We start from the raw sequence: 16864 nt of genomic DNA, 5'->3' as shown, positions 1-16864 counted from the left end.
GTAGAAGCAATGAGATGGTCCTCCTCCACTTCAGCTGCTAATTGCTTCCAGATTCGGCAACAATCCCATTCGTTAATTTGTAAAGCACGGGGTCCAATTTACTGATTTCCCACTTGTGGGGATTAAATTAATCAACTTTCAATTACAAGAGAATGAGAGAAAGCAAACAATTGAACAAAAAGTTCATATCCATCTATCATATAATCCAATGCCATCCATCCATATAAATTCTTTCATGTTACACACTTTACTAAGGTGGTAGTGAGAGCTCATCAGGAAAAAAAAAATGTTAGTGAGAGGTACAGTTCTACGGTACAAGCATTTTTATATAACCATAAGCAGTGAGCAATAAATAAATAAATAATGCAAAACCAAAAAAAATGGATTCTCTTCTAAATATCCTCCTATTATTTCCCTTCTTGTACTCTTGCACCATGGCGTAAAACAAAAACAGTTATTGACAGCACATTGTTTTGAAGAATTATTTTCACGCATCCGTTGGAGCAGTCACACAGATTCGCGGCCCAGTTTTTAAAAGAGGTATTACATGGTAATGCATTACCCAACCACCAAGAAAAAAATGCATATCAGGAACTACAAAGTAAAGCATTTCAAACAATCTCCAAACCAGAAACGGAAATAAGCTTACAATCGCTCAGTTAAATTCTTGAATAAAATTTAAAGATAGGTTTCACTCAACCAAGACCATCTAGCATTTAAACATATCCATATGCGAATCAATTGTAATATATTCAGAAGTACCCCGCTTTACCTCACTTGTTGGGGCCATGCATACTTTCAGTAGAGAGGCAGGCAAAAGAGAAAATGTGAAATGCACTGCCACCAGAATTCTCAACACTAACGCAACTTGCAACTCCAATGTTAGGGCTTGTGAAGCTTGAAACCAAAAACCCTTGGGACATAGCTCTGTGTAGCCTTTTGTGGCTTTAAGTGTCCATATGTCATTAGAAATAGGTGAGGAAAGGTAGTCCCAAAATAAGCACCATCGATATCTTGATGCGTCAAGGAAAGTTCAACATCTAAACAAACCAAAGAAATATGTGCACAGAGAGCACATAGTGTTGTCACACAATCTATTTGAAATTAATCACCAGTTGAACTTTTAAACATAATGCAGTGCATAACCCAAGCTCCATGGGCAAAGAGGAATTGAGGTGCTAATTGTGGAATCTGAAACACAGCTACGATGGTTGCTGTCAAAAAATGGGCATAACAAGGAACACACCCATAAATCATGGGATTAAGTATCGAACTTTCATTTAAGAAAACTGCAATTGTTAAAATATGGAAAGTTAGTCACTGAGGAAACAACACTAATCAGATGCCAAACCATGCAATGTAACATTCAATGCTAGATACACCCAACAATTTTAAGGATACTGCCTTGGTACTTGGACCGAGGATAATATATATCTTCACATTTTGGGCAGTATATTTTAACAGTACTTGAACGAGGGATGTCTGATTGACCGACAGGAAGGCAGGGTTGCCCACAGCAGTATACTCTTGGGCATCTCCCAAAATCATAGTTTTTGTACTTCTCTAACTGCAAAAGTTCCCAACACAACATAATTGCCAATAAAAAGGGAAATTAACAATGCACCCGTACAGATGATCAAACTCTGAATTTTACCATTGCAGCCATTCCCTTGCTAGTAAGGATGTACCGTACATGAATCAGACCATACAGCATCTCTGCTGCTGATTCCACCAGTTCATTCTGTTCTTCAGTGAACATATCACCTGAGATGTCCACATCCAAAAATGGATTGAAAAAAATATCAGAATTCAAAAGAGCAGGGGGGAAGGAAGATATGAGAGGGAGAGTCAGAATTCAAAGAGCAGGGGGTTGGGAGAGAGAAATGCCTACCATGAGAAGATTCAACATCCAATATCAAATCAAGAGCATAATCATAGTATGGAACTTGACTGCTCAACCCACAAAGATTAAAATCATCTTGGATGTACTCATCATCAACTTCACAGAAAAATTCATTTCCTCGCAAATTGCAAAACCATGAGATCCAAGATGTGTCATCTCCATCAGAACCGCTAACATCAGATTCTTCACTGTCTGTTTCAGATTCCTCTGCAGTTAATGCAAACACATGTTCATAATCAACAGATAAGTAAGGAGAAGCAAACTTTGCAATTGAGTCAGTTACAAATAACAGAATTATGTTTTTGAATGTGTCCCACATGACAGTCAATTTCAAAGATATTAACTTATCATTCGTACCATGAATAAACAGCTTAAAATCCAGGGTACTCTACTTCGAAACCAAGAAAATATTAAACATTTTCATTCCTTAAATGACCAAAAATATCATAATTAGCTGATACCACACCATGTTTTACATATGGAAGTAATAAAAATGTCATCTTTTGCCAAATCAATAATCAATAGCATCAAAATATCACCTTTGCCCCCACAAGAAAACATAGCTATACACTAACATGGTATATGCATCACAAATTAAGTGGTCAAAAAACCTTTATCTCAACATTAGCTATAAATAACATAATAACTCATTTATGAAATATACCTTGAAAACAAAATCAAGGAGCTTATAAATACTATACCCAAAAAAAAAAACCTTATTATAAGACTTTTCTGTCCCATCAGCATACTAATGAATTCAAATATCAAATGCTTTCTCAAGCATAATAAAGACAGAAAACAGCAATGTTCAGAAAACAAATTTCAGTACAAATATCTTCTTGCTAATATAACACAAGAGAGAAAAAAGGAAAAAAAAGAATCACCAATTACTAAAATAACAAAGTTCAATAAATGCAGATCCCATAAACCTGTATCAACCTCACTTCGGTAATGAAAACAAAGTTCAGAAGCGAAACTCTTCCAGCGCCAACAAATAACTACATTCAGCTACCTCGAGAAAACGAAAACAACAAAACTTATCAAGAAAATTAGCTGAAAAGTTACAGCTTTGCATCCTAAATAATGCAAGATCCCACATCAAAAATTAACCCGCAAAAGGAAACGCCAACATTTTTCAAACAGACAAACACAGAAAATCAGCTGACTAAAGTGAAACAAAAAACTAACCATCAGAGCATTTGTTCTTGGGGAGAGAGGCGGAGCGAGAATCGCGGTGATCGAGCTGCGATTTACCGGCAGAAGTGGAAGGTACGGACAACCTCTCCTTGTCTTTAGAACTCAAGGCCCTCGAAGTAGAAGGGGATGTCTTCTCTAAATGCTTGTCCAGCGCATCGTTTATGCGCTTTCGATCCAACGGTCCTGCCACTATCTCCGACTTCGACGCCCCTCCTCCTCGATCTCTATACATAGCTGCCCCAATTCTTTTTTACTTGATTTTCTTTTTTCCTTTTCCAATTTCAGAACCCTAAACTCCCAAAGATTCCACCTTTGATACTTCACATAGAAAAACCTGTATATGGATTACGTAAATTAAGGACTTTTTACTTTAAAGGACACTTTTTTTGGGATGGAGACGGGAAACCCTAGATTTGATTTGAGTTCAGAGACGGAGAAAACCAAGGTAAAAACTAAACACACACGAGCTCCTCTTAGGTCTCTCTGTCTCCCCCCCACTTTGTTTTGTTTGTTGTATCTATTCTTTCTTACTGTTTTTCTTTTTCTTTTTTTTCTTTTTTTCTTTTTTTTCTTTTTTTCTTTTTGAATTTTTTGGATTTTTTTTTTTGAAATTCTTTTCTTGGACTCCAGGGCCCAACTTCGTTCTTCAAATTTCTTTTATGATGAGAGCTTTTAACAACCCACTCTAATTTACAAAATACGCACCATATATTAAAATTAATCATCCTATGATCATAAAAACTTCATTCTTAAAAAAATATTTCCTTTTAAGTTTTTATTAATAAAATCATACAAAATCTTAAAAATTTAAATCATTTCTTTGTATTAGATATTACGCAGTCTTTATCTCTATAATTTTAAACTCTTAAATTTCTACAAAAATAAATATTTGTCAATTAATATTTAAAATATTAATATAAATTATCAAATGGGATTGGTGTAAAAATTTTGTTAAAATAATCATTTATATTAATTGTTTACTTGAATTTCTATTCAAAACATAAATGAGTTGATTTTATTTTTAGTTATTTAGATAATTTCAATTAAAAAGAAACTTTTTTTTTAATTTTATAAAAAGAGGCCACGAATACAATCTTGTACAAATTGAGTTGGTAAACTTACCTACTATACCTGTCATGAAATAACTTGCTGGATGTAAATTATTGGGTATGTAAATATTTTTTATTAACTACGTTCATTTTTCAACCAATTTCCAACTAGTTTGTATGATAGTTTATGGTATGTATAATAGGGGGCAAATCTGCAAGTAGTAGCGGAACCAAGGACGACTTGTATTATAAATTCCAAAAGATTTTTTTTTCTTTCTAACTTATTTAAATTATAAATTTACCCTTGTTACTACTAATTAAATACATTAAATTTGGGTTAACCCATTTTGATTTTTTTGGCTATCTCATTGTGTTCCTAACTGTCAAAATTCTACAGTTTTAGATTTTATTTTTTTAAAATACTGATATATTACAATCAAAACTATACTAATATTTATAATCAGAAAGTAATCGAGACTCTCATTCATAATTTTAATATGGCACTGTCCGAACAATAACTCTCATTTAACATTAAAGGAAAATATATTATACCTCTAAAACGGAAAGACAAATAAACCCTTATCAGAAGGGGAGTCGAGATAGATTAATCTCAATCATTTGACTTTTTTAAATGATTGAGATTTGTTTGGATTAATGAATTTTTTTTAACTAATCAACTATTAACGTCTTTCTCTCTCATCCTTTCCGTGGTTTTTAATTTTTTAAGATTTGTCCAGCACTCTCTCTCATATTTTACCTTTAATATTTCTTTCACTCTTAAGCTTCGTAAATGATCATGAAGCAAATTGATTACCCTAAAAAAAAAAAAAAAAGGATTTGAACGCGTTTAATTCCGACCAAGATTTAGTTTTTGGATCAGAAGGCGATAAAAGATCTTTAATATTCCTATATACAGAATTGCTTGTTTGCCAGGTAGAGCAAGCTTGATATGTTGATGAGATTTTACTTGTTTTTTTAACACTAAAGAATCGCAATTTTTTAAGGGTATTTTTTTTAATATTATCATTTTACTATCTATTATTTTTGACATATTCTTTTATCATTAAATTTTTTGACAATTTTTTTTAACCGAATGTTTCGATTATTGTCATTTTACTATCAAATCATTAAGGGTCGGTTTCGTAATTTGTACTTTTTAAAATAATTGTTGTAAGATGTGTTGTAGAAATAATTAGCCGTAAAGAAAATTAGTTAAACGTTTGATAAAAATGACTAAATTAGACATAATATTGAATAAAATTTATTTAAATATTTATAAACATGTACACAAATTTTTCTTATTGTGTACAAAAAATAATTGATAAGTAAAATAGATATTTTCTATTATTAATTTTATTTTTTTATTTTGTTATCTCAATATAATTGGCAACAATAATAATGTCTTTAAAATTAATGATTTTATTTCCTAGTCAATAATAATAATTTTGGATTTTTGTAATATATATGAGGATATATATGGAATTGAGTTAGTATAAAAGTAATTTTTAAAATTAGATTTTGAAAAGCTATTCCCTCCTTTCTTTCCAAAATCTGTTGTAGAATAAGGTGATTTTGCCAAAATTGATTTTTTAAAAATTTATTAATCATCAAAATTAATTTTTCACTTTTCAAAATCACTTTTGAGCCTCTTAAAAAAAATATGACCCCTAAGTTGACTAATAAATTGTTGATGTTACATGAGTATTCTAAGAATTTTAGTATATTCACTACTTTAATAATTTCACAAGGTATGTACAATTTTATCAATTAATTATTTTAGATACATAAAATAATCAATTGAAAAAAGTATTATTTCTTTGAATATAAATAATTTGGTATTATTTAATTTAGAATATTAAATTACACTTACACAGTTTAGGGGTAAAATAGACTTTTATTATAATTTTCATTTAAAATTATGTTAATTTTTATTTAAAATTATGTTAATTTTTATTTAAAATTATGTTAATTTTAATGGTTTGGTGATAAAATAATAAAAGTTGAAATATTTAAGTATAATTGTCAGAAAATTTTGATATTAAAGTGATATATCATAAAATATTTGGCGGTATAATAATAATAATAATAATAATAATAATAATAATTATTATTATTATTATTATTATTATTATTATTATTATTATTATTATTATTATTATTAAAAATAAAACCATTAAGCGCCTGCTTATAAATAATAATAATAAAACTTATAAATGTAGCATTACCACTTACTAATAAATAAATGAGTTAAAATGTATTTACATTAACAGTATATTATATCTTATCCGATAATAATATAAAATAAAGGTAATTAAATAATAGAATAATGAAAATAAACAAATATTCAATTTTCTTTTCTGTGTTTTATATTTTGAAACTTTAAATGTATCGTTCTAGCTTTATTTAAAAAATTTATTTATTTAAATCTTATTCAATTTTGATTTGATCAATAGTAAAATTATTTTTTATATTAGACTTTTTAATTTAATTAATTCATGGATTGGACAGAATTAAAAAATTTTAATTCGTAAACCAATGCATAAAATGTTAGATTAAATATAAATTGAGTCAAATCTGCAGCTGATCCGTAGACTTACTCGTTGGAGTTAGATTGATTTTCACCAACCATGAATTGATTGGATTGACAATTTATAATCTGTAAAATCATGGGATCAAATATGAATTTGATGTCCAACCTATAAGAATAAATTTGGGGCTGGGGATTAGTCCGTGATATGTATATAACTATCGTATCTTTTAAAGAAAATTTGGGGTGGGAAGGAGGGGGGACTTCTATGACAAATATAAGTAAATAAACATACCTCGAAGTATGTTGTTGAATTATGGATCTACTTTCTATTCGCTTGTTATCAAAGAAAAGCATACAGGATTGAGTCGCTTAATTAGGGAGTTTTGACACTTGGATGATCAAATAAATGTGAAAGAGCTAATTTTGTAAATAAGTTTCAATTATTTTTTTTTTATCATGAAGGGTAAAATTGATATTTTGTTAGTGAATTAACTGGTCAACTAACGGTTGTAACAGAAAGGTAGTAAAATGATTTTTTTTTGTAAAGATATAGTAGAAAAATGATAGAGGACAATATTTCTTGTAATCATTTGATATTTGTCAATTTTTAAAGTAGTGAAATGATAATAACCCTTAAATTATTTAACTATAGGCGGCTAAACATAGATTTTTTAAAAATATATATATATAGTTAGGCACAAAATGTATTTTCTATTACGTAAAATAACCAAAGTACAGGAGACAATAGAAAACTAATAAAGATTATTGCTCTTGAATTCTATATTGACAAAAGTCAAGGTACTAATCTGTTATTAATTACTTCAAGCAATTGTTTCTTTCCAAGGGTGCGGTCAAATTGATGGTGGAGTCTACTTCGTCACTGGCACTGCTAGGATCTTAATTGGATTTGGGAGAGTAGAATCCGAAGTGACGAGGGGGGAACTGCAGAAATTAGAATTGACATGGACTCGAGAAGTTTGGCTGTGGATACAAGTACTTGGTTTGGTTGCAGCTACTCCTAAAGGGCAAGAGATATTCACAAGGATTCGAAAAAGATTCTTTTGCAGAAAGGATTAGTTGGTGTTGGTGTTCCCGTCCCGGCTTAAGTTACTTATTACATCTCAATGATACCACAATATTCATCCAAATTTCACTAGTGGTTAATTTGCAGTAACCTCTGGGGGCAAATTTATAGTGGATAATTGCAAGCGTATATGAATAAATACTTCGCTGGTCATGAGACGGAGACCTCTGCCATTACAGCATCATGTCATGGGTATTACTTTTATTGGCTGTATGGTCACATTGCACGAGTTACTGGAACTTGTGGAAATGGCCTTCCAGATGCTGACATGCTTCCAAGCTTGGAAATGGTAAAATACCTATGATATGAGTTACTTCAAAGCTTTTGGTTAGGCTGTCTCCTAGTTTTTTTAGAAAAAATCAACTGAGTTACAGGTTATACTTAATGTGAAATGAATATACTACTAGTATGGTCAACAAAATTGAAGCAGCTAGCCTTGGTCTGTAAATTGCTTCTTTCCCACTTTCAGAATACCATTTTTCAAATGAACAGACAAAGTAGCGCTATTAGCTTTCTGGCTGTTCCTTCTTTGGCCTAATTTATCATCAAGTAGTACTGCATTTCCTTTGAAATTCCGTTCTAATTGAGAATGAATTCAATTTAATTAATATTCTTATCTTTCTGCGGTTGACAATATGGTGATTCAAGAGACGTTGCGCCTGTAACCGCCAATACGGCTGGCTTCTGCCAAGAGAGGCCTTCCATTTCAAGATATTAAGTTTAAAGACATTGTGATTCCATGAAATCAATATTAATTAATGATGCAACATCATCCCGATTTATGATTATGGGCGCACCCCTGAACGATTTGCAAATGGAGTTTCTAGGCTCATATGCCATTCTATGGAACCGGAGCCTGGACATGGTGTCAATCTTCATGTAACCTGGGTATGATATTTTCCAATTTCTGAGGAAAATGAGAGACTCATTGCAGATTTATTTCACATGCCATGGAAATTAAGAAAGTTAGGTGTTGTTTGGTTGGGATGAGGGAATGGAGGAGAAGAAATTAAGAAAGTAATTCAAATTCTCGTTTTATTTTCATTATTTGGTTACACAAAATATATAAGAATTTAATTTCCATTATAATTTAATATCCATTATAATATAGAATTTGAATTCCAACACCAAGAAGTGAAGAATTTAAATTTCTATTATGTTGAAAACCAAAGTTTTCAAAATTACCCTTCAACATATTAATTTGTATAAGGCTATTAATAATTATTATTTATAATTTTATTTTATCAATTTAATATTATAAATAATTTTATATTAATTAAATTTAATGGATGATTTAAGAAACATAATAAAATAAACAAACTTATTTATTTTGAAAATATAAAAATATAAATTAACCGTCATCGGAACTTTGTTGAAATTTCCTAGAGATCCACCGGAACATCGCAGAACTTCACCGGAACTCCACACGGACAGCCGCTAGAACTTCCCCGGACCTCCACCGGACTGTCGCCAAAGCTCCGCCGGATCCTTAGACCATTGCCGGAAGCTGCGCGGAATTTCGCCGGAAAGCGGCCGTTGGCTGCCATTGACTTCTGTTGACCACCGTCGTTGACTGTCTTTTATTTATATTAAATTATATTTCATATTAGCTTAAAAAAATTATATTTCATATTAAATTATATTAAATAGTTTAGTATATTAAATTATTTTATATTTTATATTAAATATAAATCTTAAATAGTTTTAGGACTTTTTGACATTAAAAAAGTTCGGTATTGATATTAAATTATAGCTCATTACTAATATAAGTAATTTAATATTTAAGGCCAATGATAAATTTGTTCAAAGAAAAAAATTATAATTCATTTCCCTATCAAATTTTATGTCAAACCAAACAATAAAATTTAATTTTACTATTTTCCCCCACTCCTTTTTTCTCCATTCCCTTCCATTCTACTTTTTTTTTCTCTCCTTCCCTTTCTTTAAACCAAACATGGCCTTGAAACATTTTTCTTACATACTACATTACTTTGATTTTCTTAATTAGTAAATGAATAAACAAAAAAGAAAAAAATCAATTGATTAGAAAAAGATGCCACTGCACAAATACACTGTACACAAACATATTCCTGTGTCGTTTGTTATTCTTGATATGGAGTTTATTTGCTTTCCTCCCGTTAATGGGGTAATTCAAATTTGCCGAAAGTGGACCTAAGTGTTTGCTGGTCCATAATTGAGGCTTCCAAATTCAACCTTTCGGGTGCGTTTGGTGTGTGGTATTACATAGGATTAATTGTGGGCCCAACATAAATTTAAACCAATAACATGTTTGGCAGCAGCTGAACCTCATTGGGATTGGGCATCGGGAGGCGCGCTAATGCGGGAACTCCCGCATTAGCTTGTCCTTCTTTTTTTTTAACTTTAACTTTTAGTTTTGCTTAATAATAATAAAAATGGATAATTATATAATTTTTAATTTATAATATAATATTATTTTTTATTTTTACATCATAATTTATTAATAAATTTATAATTTAATATGATTAATAATAAATACTTAAAAGTATATAAAATATAATATAATATTACACTATTTAATTATTGTAATATTAATATATAAAATTTAATATTTTTAAATAATATAATATAACAAATAATAAATATTTAAATACGAATGAATTTCAATAATACTAATCTAAAATTAATAATAATATAAAATATTAGCACAATTCATTTTGTAATTAAATTTCTAAAATTTAAGACCTCTATATTTAGTTTTTTTAAGTACTAACAAATATTATTTTATAAATATATAATATAAATTAATCATAAAAAATTAATACAGTACAGTGCAACACCAAACATAATATAACTAAAAATTAATACAGTACAGTGCAGCACCAAACATTGTACAACATTGTTATAATACAGTATTAGTGCAATACAACATAATACAATACACCAGCATAAAAATAATGCAATACAGTATAATACAATACAGTGTACCAAACACACCCTTAATACCATTGCACGACCTTGGCAGCCCATGTTAATTTTCTCACTTTGATTAGTGTGGTTCGTAGAAGGAAGTCGCAAAGTTCAATCATTGCCCAGTTAGTTGAACGTCGCAGTCGCATTTTCAGCTGTGTGAGAGAGCGTACCTTACGTTAAACGTAAGGTAGGCAAATCCCTTATTATGTAGCTAGATTAAAGGTTGATTAAAGTAACTTTGTCTCCATTTGATTTTAAGTATTAATTAAAGATACAAAATTGAAAACCCGGTAAAAGAAAACACAGTGAAGTCAAATTTGATTCTTTAACGGGTCCATTATAAAAGAAAACCATAATTATGAACCCGAAATTAAGTATTTTGTCATTAGAATGTCAACGTTGCCGCACTAGCCACTAGACAAATTGGTATAAAATGCTTCGGAAGACAGGCAAAATGAAAAGGGCAAGCAAGTGAATCAAATTGAAGTTTGATAATGGCCGTAGTTTTGGGAGGCGTTGTGCTTGTGGTGTTGTTTCTACTTCAACACATGTACAATGCTTTGGTTTTAAAACCAAAAAAGCTGAGGGCTTTGCTACAAAAGCAAGGCGTCAAAGGGCCTTCTCCTTTATTTCTTTGGGGAAACATCTTTGAAATTAAAAGAATTCAACACCAAGCTGCTGCTGCTGCAAAAGACCAACAAAAAGTTGGCATTTCTCATAATTGGCCGCCAATAGCTTTCGCCTATCTCGACAAGTACAGAAAGGATTATGGTACCCCTTCTTGTCTCTGTCGTTTTCTTTTACGGAGTAATTATTTGTACCTCACTACAAAACATTAGCTTTTTAACGTGTTCATTCATAATCACAGCATAGGGGAGAACAAGAATCGCTGTTATTGCTTTGCATACTGAGCGTTCTGTTCTTAATTTAAGTTCTGGTTAAAGCAAATAATAGTAACAGGGGCATTTTAATAGGACCAAGCCGCCGCTCTTCAGAAGCCACCACCATCGCACCCACCGTCCTTTTCATGACCTTTTCCGTTAACCGTTGCCCAAACTGAGCCGCCGCACCCAGCAGTCAATAGAAAATAATAAAGAAGAATAAGAAAATTGGAAAACTCCCTTTCTTTTCTTTTCCTCTCTGCCCACCGTCCTTTTCTTTCTTTTCATTCTTTTATTGTTTTACCTAATTGTAAGTTACGCAAATGTGACTTAGACGATTTTTTTTTTATTTTTTTATATTGTTTTGGTTTCAATTTCTTTGGTCTAATCTAGTCATTGTATTGTGATGTCTTAGCGAGCACAATAGTAATTTAGTCATTTCTTTATTATCAAAATGTGATCTACACTTATAATAGTTGAGGTGGGTCAACTAAGTCAATCTCATAAAATTCCTCATGTAACTTGTTAAATTTTAATGTATAAAACTGTTTATTCTTCTTTCGATTTTAAACAAGTTATAGTGACCGTAATATGTATATATTTTTAATTAAACAATACGTTAAATTTAATACGAAGTCTTAAGCATTGTCCTAGGTATTGTATTCGAACACCATCTATATATTGATCTTTTAAGCATTTTCAATGCAATTTACAAATTTTGTTTAAAAAAAAAAAAATTGGCAGGATCAAGGTACATTTATTCAATGGGAAGCATCCAGATATTCTGCACAACAGATGTGGATTTGGTGAAGGAAATAAACCAGTGCACATCTTTGAGCTTAGGCAAGCCTTCTTATTTGTCCAAAGATCGTGGGCCTCTTCTGGGGCAAGGAATTTTAGCATCAAGCGGCCCACTTTGGGTCTATCAAAGAAAAGTTATTGCACCCGAATTATACCTCGAAAGGGTTAAGGTACAGAAAAAATACCTTGATAATGAGTAGTTTACCATCTCGCTGACCTAAAATTTTCCCATTTTAAAATGTGTGAGCAGGCTGCATTTGATAATTCTTATAATGTATGCAAATATTTCATTAAACTAACAATGCCTTACGCAAACTTTATTCAAAGGGGATGGTGAAGCTAATGGTGGATTCAACAACTTCCATAGTAAAATCTTGGGAGAGCAGAATTGAAAGTGAGGGAGGAATTGCTGAAATTAGAGTGGACAGGTACATGCAAAGTTTGGCTGCAGATGTAATTTCAAGAGCTTGTTTTGGAAGCAATTATTCCAAAGGTCAAGAAATATTTTCAAAGTTCGAATGTCTTGTGTTAGCCATGTCTAAGGGAGCTGTTGGAGTTCCTGGCTTAAGGTACAACAAAATATCTCAAATTTTTTATTATCTTTTTTATATGGATGGAAAGTGATCACTTGTACCATATATATGATCATGCTAATTACAGGTACTTGCCCACCAAAAACAACCGAGACATATGGAAATTAGACAAAGAAATCAACTCAATGATACTACAAGTAGTGAAAGAACGAAGTCAATCTTGTTCCCATGAGAAGGATCTTCTACAAATGATACTTGAAGGTGCTAAAAGTTGTGGTTACTACAATGGTGTTCCTTTGAATATTTCTCGTGACAAATTCATTGTGGACAACTGCAAGAACATATACTTTGCTGGGCACGAGACCTCTGCGGTCACATCCTCGTGGGCATTAATGTTGTTAGCTGTATATCCAGAATGGCAGGATCGTGTTCGTGCTGAAGTGCTTAGAGTTTGTAAAGACAGATGCTTGCTGGATTCTACTATGCTTTCAAGTATGAAGACGGTACGTACGTATAAACAAGTCTATAGGTGATGTTTTTCACATTATAAATTACACATTGTCATGTGGTGGTGTTTGATTTTTAGTACGTATTATCATTATCATTAATTTTTTTTTTTTTTCTGTCAGCTAACAATGGTGATTCAAGAGACTTTGCGACTATACCCGCCTGCAGGATTTGTATTCAGAGAAGCCCTGGATGATATCAAGTTTAAAGACATTGTGATTCCAAAAGGAATGGGGATCCAGGTACCGATCCCAATACTACAACAGAATCCTGAGGCTTGGGGCTCCGATGCTCACGAGTTTAACCCAGAAAGATTTGCCAACGGCGTTACGGCCGCATGCAAGTTTCCACAGGCATATATGCCGTTTGGTGCAGGGCCTCGCGCTTGCGCAGGCCAACATTTCGCCCTTGCAGAGTTGAAAGTGATTCTTTCTCTGCTTCTTTCAAAGTTCAGCTTCTCGCTCTCACCAAATTACCAGCACTGCCCTGTTGTAAGGGTAAATATAGTGCCTGGAAATGGAATTATACTCCATGTCAGGAGGGTTTGATTTCTCGTGCTTTCATGTCTGAGCATATTGTTATTTGGACAAATAATTTGTATTTGGTATTATTACAAAGTCAAATTCGAAACTTTTGTCGAATAAAGCAGATTAGTTTATTTTTCTTCTATTCAATTCAATTCCAAAGTTAGTTCGGAACACACAAACGTACTCTAAAATCGATTTTATAACCACTAGCAATTAACTGTATTAGTAGTCAAAGCCAGAAAATTATTACCCTAAAAAGAGTTGAATACCATGAAAAAGGCTTCAACTGAGAGAGGGCCACAAAGAAAAGTCACAGCCCTTGCCTTTGTTCAACTGGATAAAGGTTTCTCTTGCTATTTTTAAAAGATTATACATACCTGCAAAGTGCTAATGCTATCTACAAGGAAAAAAAAATAATTCAACCTTCAAATACTTTGAGAAGATTTCAGTTAGAACATTGGATTGCGTTTCAATCTCAAGGAACTGGAGAAATGTGAGCATATACACAGGTCCATGAGCGCATGACCAACAAAGCAGACTAATTATTGACTTATTGTTCACACCTCAATATAATTATTTAGGAAAATACAGTATTTATCTCATCACTCAATGGAAGGAAAATTTCATCATCTTTTCCGGGTATACAAAAGAACCATATTAAACTTATCCAAAGTTTCCTTGTCCAGAAAAAAAAAATGAAAATAGACAAAGTTCATAACAATGTATTATTCAGTGTACAACGTGGGCTGAAACTCAATTGAACTCTATACCTCATGCAACAAGAGAAGGATCACCACTCCATATGAGCTCAAAATTTAACCGGTTACTAACTATGGTAGGGTATAATGGAGAAGGATCTCCTAGAAGGAGTTCATGAGAAGAAGGACCTGCTTCTATTGCGTTCCAACCGAGCTTCCCTCTGTTGACACCACACAAGCAAAAAGTATAATAACAACATGAGATGCACAGTTCAATGCAGGCTCTATCCCTGTTACCTTTTTTCCTTTATTGGGTAGGATTAAATGCTGTAGTGAAGATGTCTATGGGAAAAAACAAAAAGGCACAATGAAAAATAACATATGAAAAGTCGAGAGAAAATGCAATACCTCCTTTTTCTTGCATTCTTTATAAACATCAAAATGTTCTTGACATTTACTCTTGTCTGTACTAAATTCTTCCAGACCTGAAAAGTGTAAGTCAGGATTATATTTTGGCCAAATGTTATTAAAAGAAAACTAATCTGTTAAAATATGGCAAGACCAATATGCAAATTTCCAAAAGCCATAAAATAAAAGGAAGCACATGTAAAAAATTTAGGTGAGAACCATCGATGTCTACGAATGAAAGGTTGGGAGCTGTCTTAGTTAGAGCTTTAGTTTCCTTAGCCAGGCCAGCAATCTTAAGGGCACTAGATCATTGGTGTAATCTTGTGGACAAAAAAATGGAGAGTTGTATAAGGAAAAATGATTCTATAGACTAGACAAAAATGCATTTTTAGATAAATCATCTAAACTCTTTATCTTGTCCTCATCGATTCCATTCACTCGTTGTTTCTAAACTTCAATTCCAACCTGAAAAGGTACTTTGAGATTATGGGCAGTCAAATAGTTTGATAGACCAATCAGGAAGGCATTTTGAACACCACCATGCTTATGTTCAAGCAATGCAAAATGAGAAGCTTCTAGGCATGATCTTGCTTTTTCGTCACTTAACAAAAACTTCTAGGAATCTTTACTACCAAGGGGATTTTAAGGCCCCAATAACTGATCATAATCGTGAATCACAATAGTCGATAGGTATCAACTTGAGGATGAGCGAATAACATGGACATATCTTAAACATCAAAAAGGCCACACGGACATGCCATTACGTACATTCAAAGTCTAGCAACGGAAGCAAAATTAAAGATGAAACATAAAGCTACGCTATTTGCACATAAATCATCGTATTAACATTGAATTGAAACAAGATTAAAATAAAATCGCAATCATGGAACTGAACAATTGCTAACTAATTAGTCATAATCATTCCAAAACCATCCAAATAAATACCAAGTAGCAAGATTCAAGACCAAAAACCAATCGCTAATTAAATATAAAAATTACAAGCGACGTGATTGAAAGAAAAAAGATAAAGTTGAGAAAGAAATAAAGAGGAACTTACATTTGAGAGAGGCAGTGTACTGAGGGTAACATTGAGAATCTGAGATTCGCGCAGCACTTGCGTATGGCGGTGTATCAGTTGCAGGTCCCGACGCCATGCTTGTGTCTTGTTCGTTTCCTCTCACTCTTATCTGTTTTGGTTGGGTTTCAACTTTCAAGTTCTTATTTCTTTTTCATGCTGTTTGTGTTTTGGGTGGCAAAATAGTGGGCCGGCTCGAACATTATAGAGTCGAGCCCTAACACCCTAAGAAAATTCTTATTAAACCCCACCTTTAAATTAAAAAAAAAAAAAAAAAAAAACACCCCACTCGTTACATTCATAGCTAGGGATGGCAAACAGCAGGCTTGGACCAGGCTTTTTCAAGCTCGGATTTAAGCCCATTATTAATTAAGTGTACGGGCTCGGGCCGGACTTAGGTTTTATTTATTTATTTTAATTTTTTAAATTATTGTAAATTTAAAATAAATTAATAATCAACAAGTTATTACAATCATAAATAAATAAAATAAAATAAATATTTTAAACTAAAATAATAAATAAGTAAATAAAAGCTCATAATTTTAATTTTCTTTAATACTGTATTTTCTAATTCAAACGCTCTCTTAATTAATTGACACAAAATAGAGAATTTAGTATCATAATTTTAGCTTTTTTGAATCATAATTGATTTATAAGTTAAGAATTTAAGTTTTCTTTTTATTTTTAAATGAATTTTCAATTTTAATTATATTATTCTA

The 16864-nt window shown here is 31.9% G+C and overlaps 3 protein-coding genes across 4 annotated transcripts; 1 reads left to right on the top strand and 2 right to left on the bottom strand.

The window, feature by feature from the left end:
- Positions 1 to 587: 587 nt before the first annotated feature.
- Positions 588 to 3622, bottom strand: LOC102618939 (casein kinase II subunit beta-1). 2 transcript variants are annotated; one of them, XM_015527802.3, is made up of 6 exons: positions 3092 to 3622; positions 2833 to 2911; positions 1892 to 2110; positions 1655 to 1764; positions 1402 to 1567; positions 588 to 1013 (listed from the first exon to the last, which is right to left on the bottom strand). In XM_015527802.3, the coding sequence occupies exons 1-6, from the start codon at positions 3092 to 3094 to the stop codon at positions 883 to 885; spliced, it is 708 nt and encodes a 235-aa protein (XP_015383288.1). In that variant the 5' UTR covers positions 3095 to 3622; the 3' UTR covers positions 588 to 882. The 2 variants fall into 2 exon arrangements, with proteins under 2 accessions (XP_015383288.1, XP_006464392.1); XM_006464329.4 differs by lacking the exon at positions 2833 to 2911 and having other exon boundaries at positions 3092 to 3620.
- Positions 3623 to 11107: 7485 nt separating this feature from the next.
- LOC102619238 (cytochrome P450 714C2-like) lies at positions 11108 to 14104 on the top strand. The gene is made up of 5 exons (XM_006464330.3): positions 11108 to 11486; positions 12341 to 12567; positions 12725 to 12966; positions 13058 to 13433; positions 13560 to 14104. The coding sequence occupies exons 1-5, from the start codon at positions 11210 to 11212 to the stop codon at positions 13983 to 13985; spliced, it is 1548 nt and encodes a 515-aa protein (XP_006464393.2). The 5' UTR covers positions 11108 to 11209; the 3' UTR covers positions 13986 to 14104.
- Positions 14105 to 14486: 382 nt separating this feature from the next.
- Positions 14487 to 16296, bottom strand: LOC102619534 (cytochrome c oxidase-assembly factor COX23, mitochondrial). Its single transcript, XM_006464331.4, has 3 exons — positions 16128 to 16296; positions 15071 to 15147; positions 14487 to 14883 (listed from the first exon to the last, which is right to left on the bottom strand). The coding sequence occupies exons 1-3, from the start codon at positions 16222 to 16224 to the stop codon at positions 14836 to 14838; spliced, it is 222 nt and encodes a 73-aa protein (XP_006464394.1). The 5' UTR covers positions 16225 to 16296; the 3' UTR covers positions 14487 to 14835.
- Between the last annotated feature and the right edge of the window lie 568 nt (positions 16297 to 16864).

Source organism: Citrus sinensis, chromosome 3, assembly GCF_022201045.2.
Source record: "Citrus sinensis cultivar Valencia sweet orange chromosome 3, DVS_A1.0, whole genome shotgun sequence".
NCBI lineage: Eukaryota > Viridiplantae > Streptophyta > Magnoliopsida > Sapindales > Rutaceae > Citrus > Citrus sinensis.
This window is presented reverse-complemented; position numbering and strand designations above follow the sequence as displayed.

Coding starts and splice junctions, on each gene's coding strand:
- LOC102619534 (XM_006464331.4), bottom strand. CDS start 16,224: ATGGCGTCGGGACCTGCAACTGATACACCGCCATACGCAAGTGCTGCG. Junction 15,148..16,127: donor GTACACTGCCTCTCTCAAAT/GTAAGTTCCTCT, acceptor TACACTTTTCAG/GTCTGGAAGAATTTAGTACA. Junction 14,884..15,070: donor AAGAATGCAAGAAAAAGGAG/GTATTGCATTTT, acceptor TGGTGTCAACAG/AGGGAAGCTCGGTTGGAACG.
- LOC102619238 (XM_006464330.3), top strand. CDS start 11,210: ATGGCCGTAGTTTTGGGAGGCGTTGTGCTTGTGGTGTTGTTTCTACTT. Junction 12,967..13,057: donor GTTGGAGTTCCTGGCTTAAG/GTACAACAAAAT, acceptor TGCTAATTACAG/GTACTTGCCCACCAAAAACA. Junction 13,434..13,559: donor TGCTTTCAAGTATGAAGACG/GTACGTACGTAT, acceptor TTTTTCTGTCAG/CTAACAATGGTGATTCAAGA.
- LOC102618939 (XM_006464329.4), bottom strand. CDS start 3,332: ATGTATAGAGATCGAGGAGGAGGGGCGTCGAAGTCGGAGATAGTGGCA. Junction 1,765..1,891: donor GGATGTTGAATCTTCTCATG/GTAGGCATTTCT, acceptor TGGACATCTCAG/GTGATATGTTCACTGAAGAA. Junction 1,568..1,654: donor GCAAGGGAATGGCTGCAATG/GTAAAATTCAGA, acceptor GAACTTTTGCAG/TTAGAGAAGTACAAAAACTA.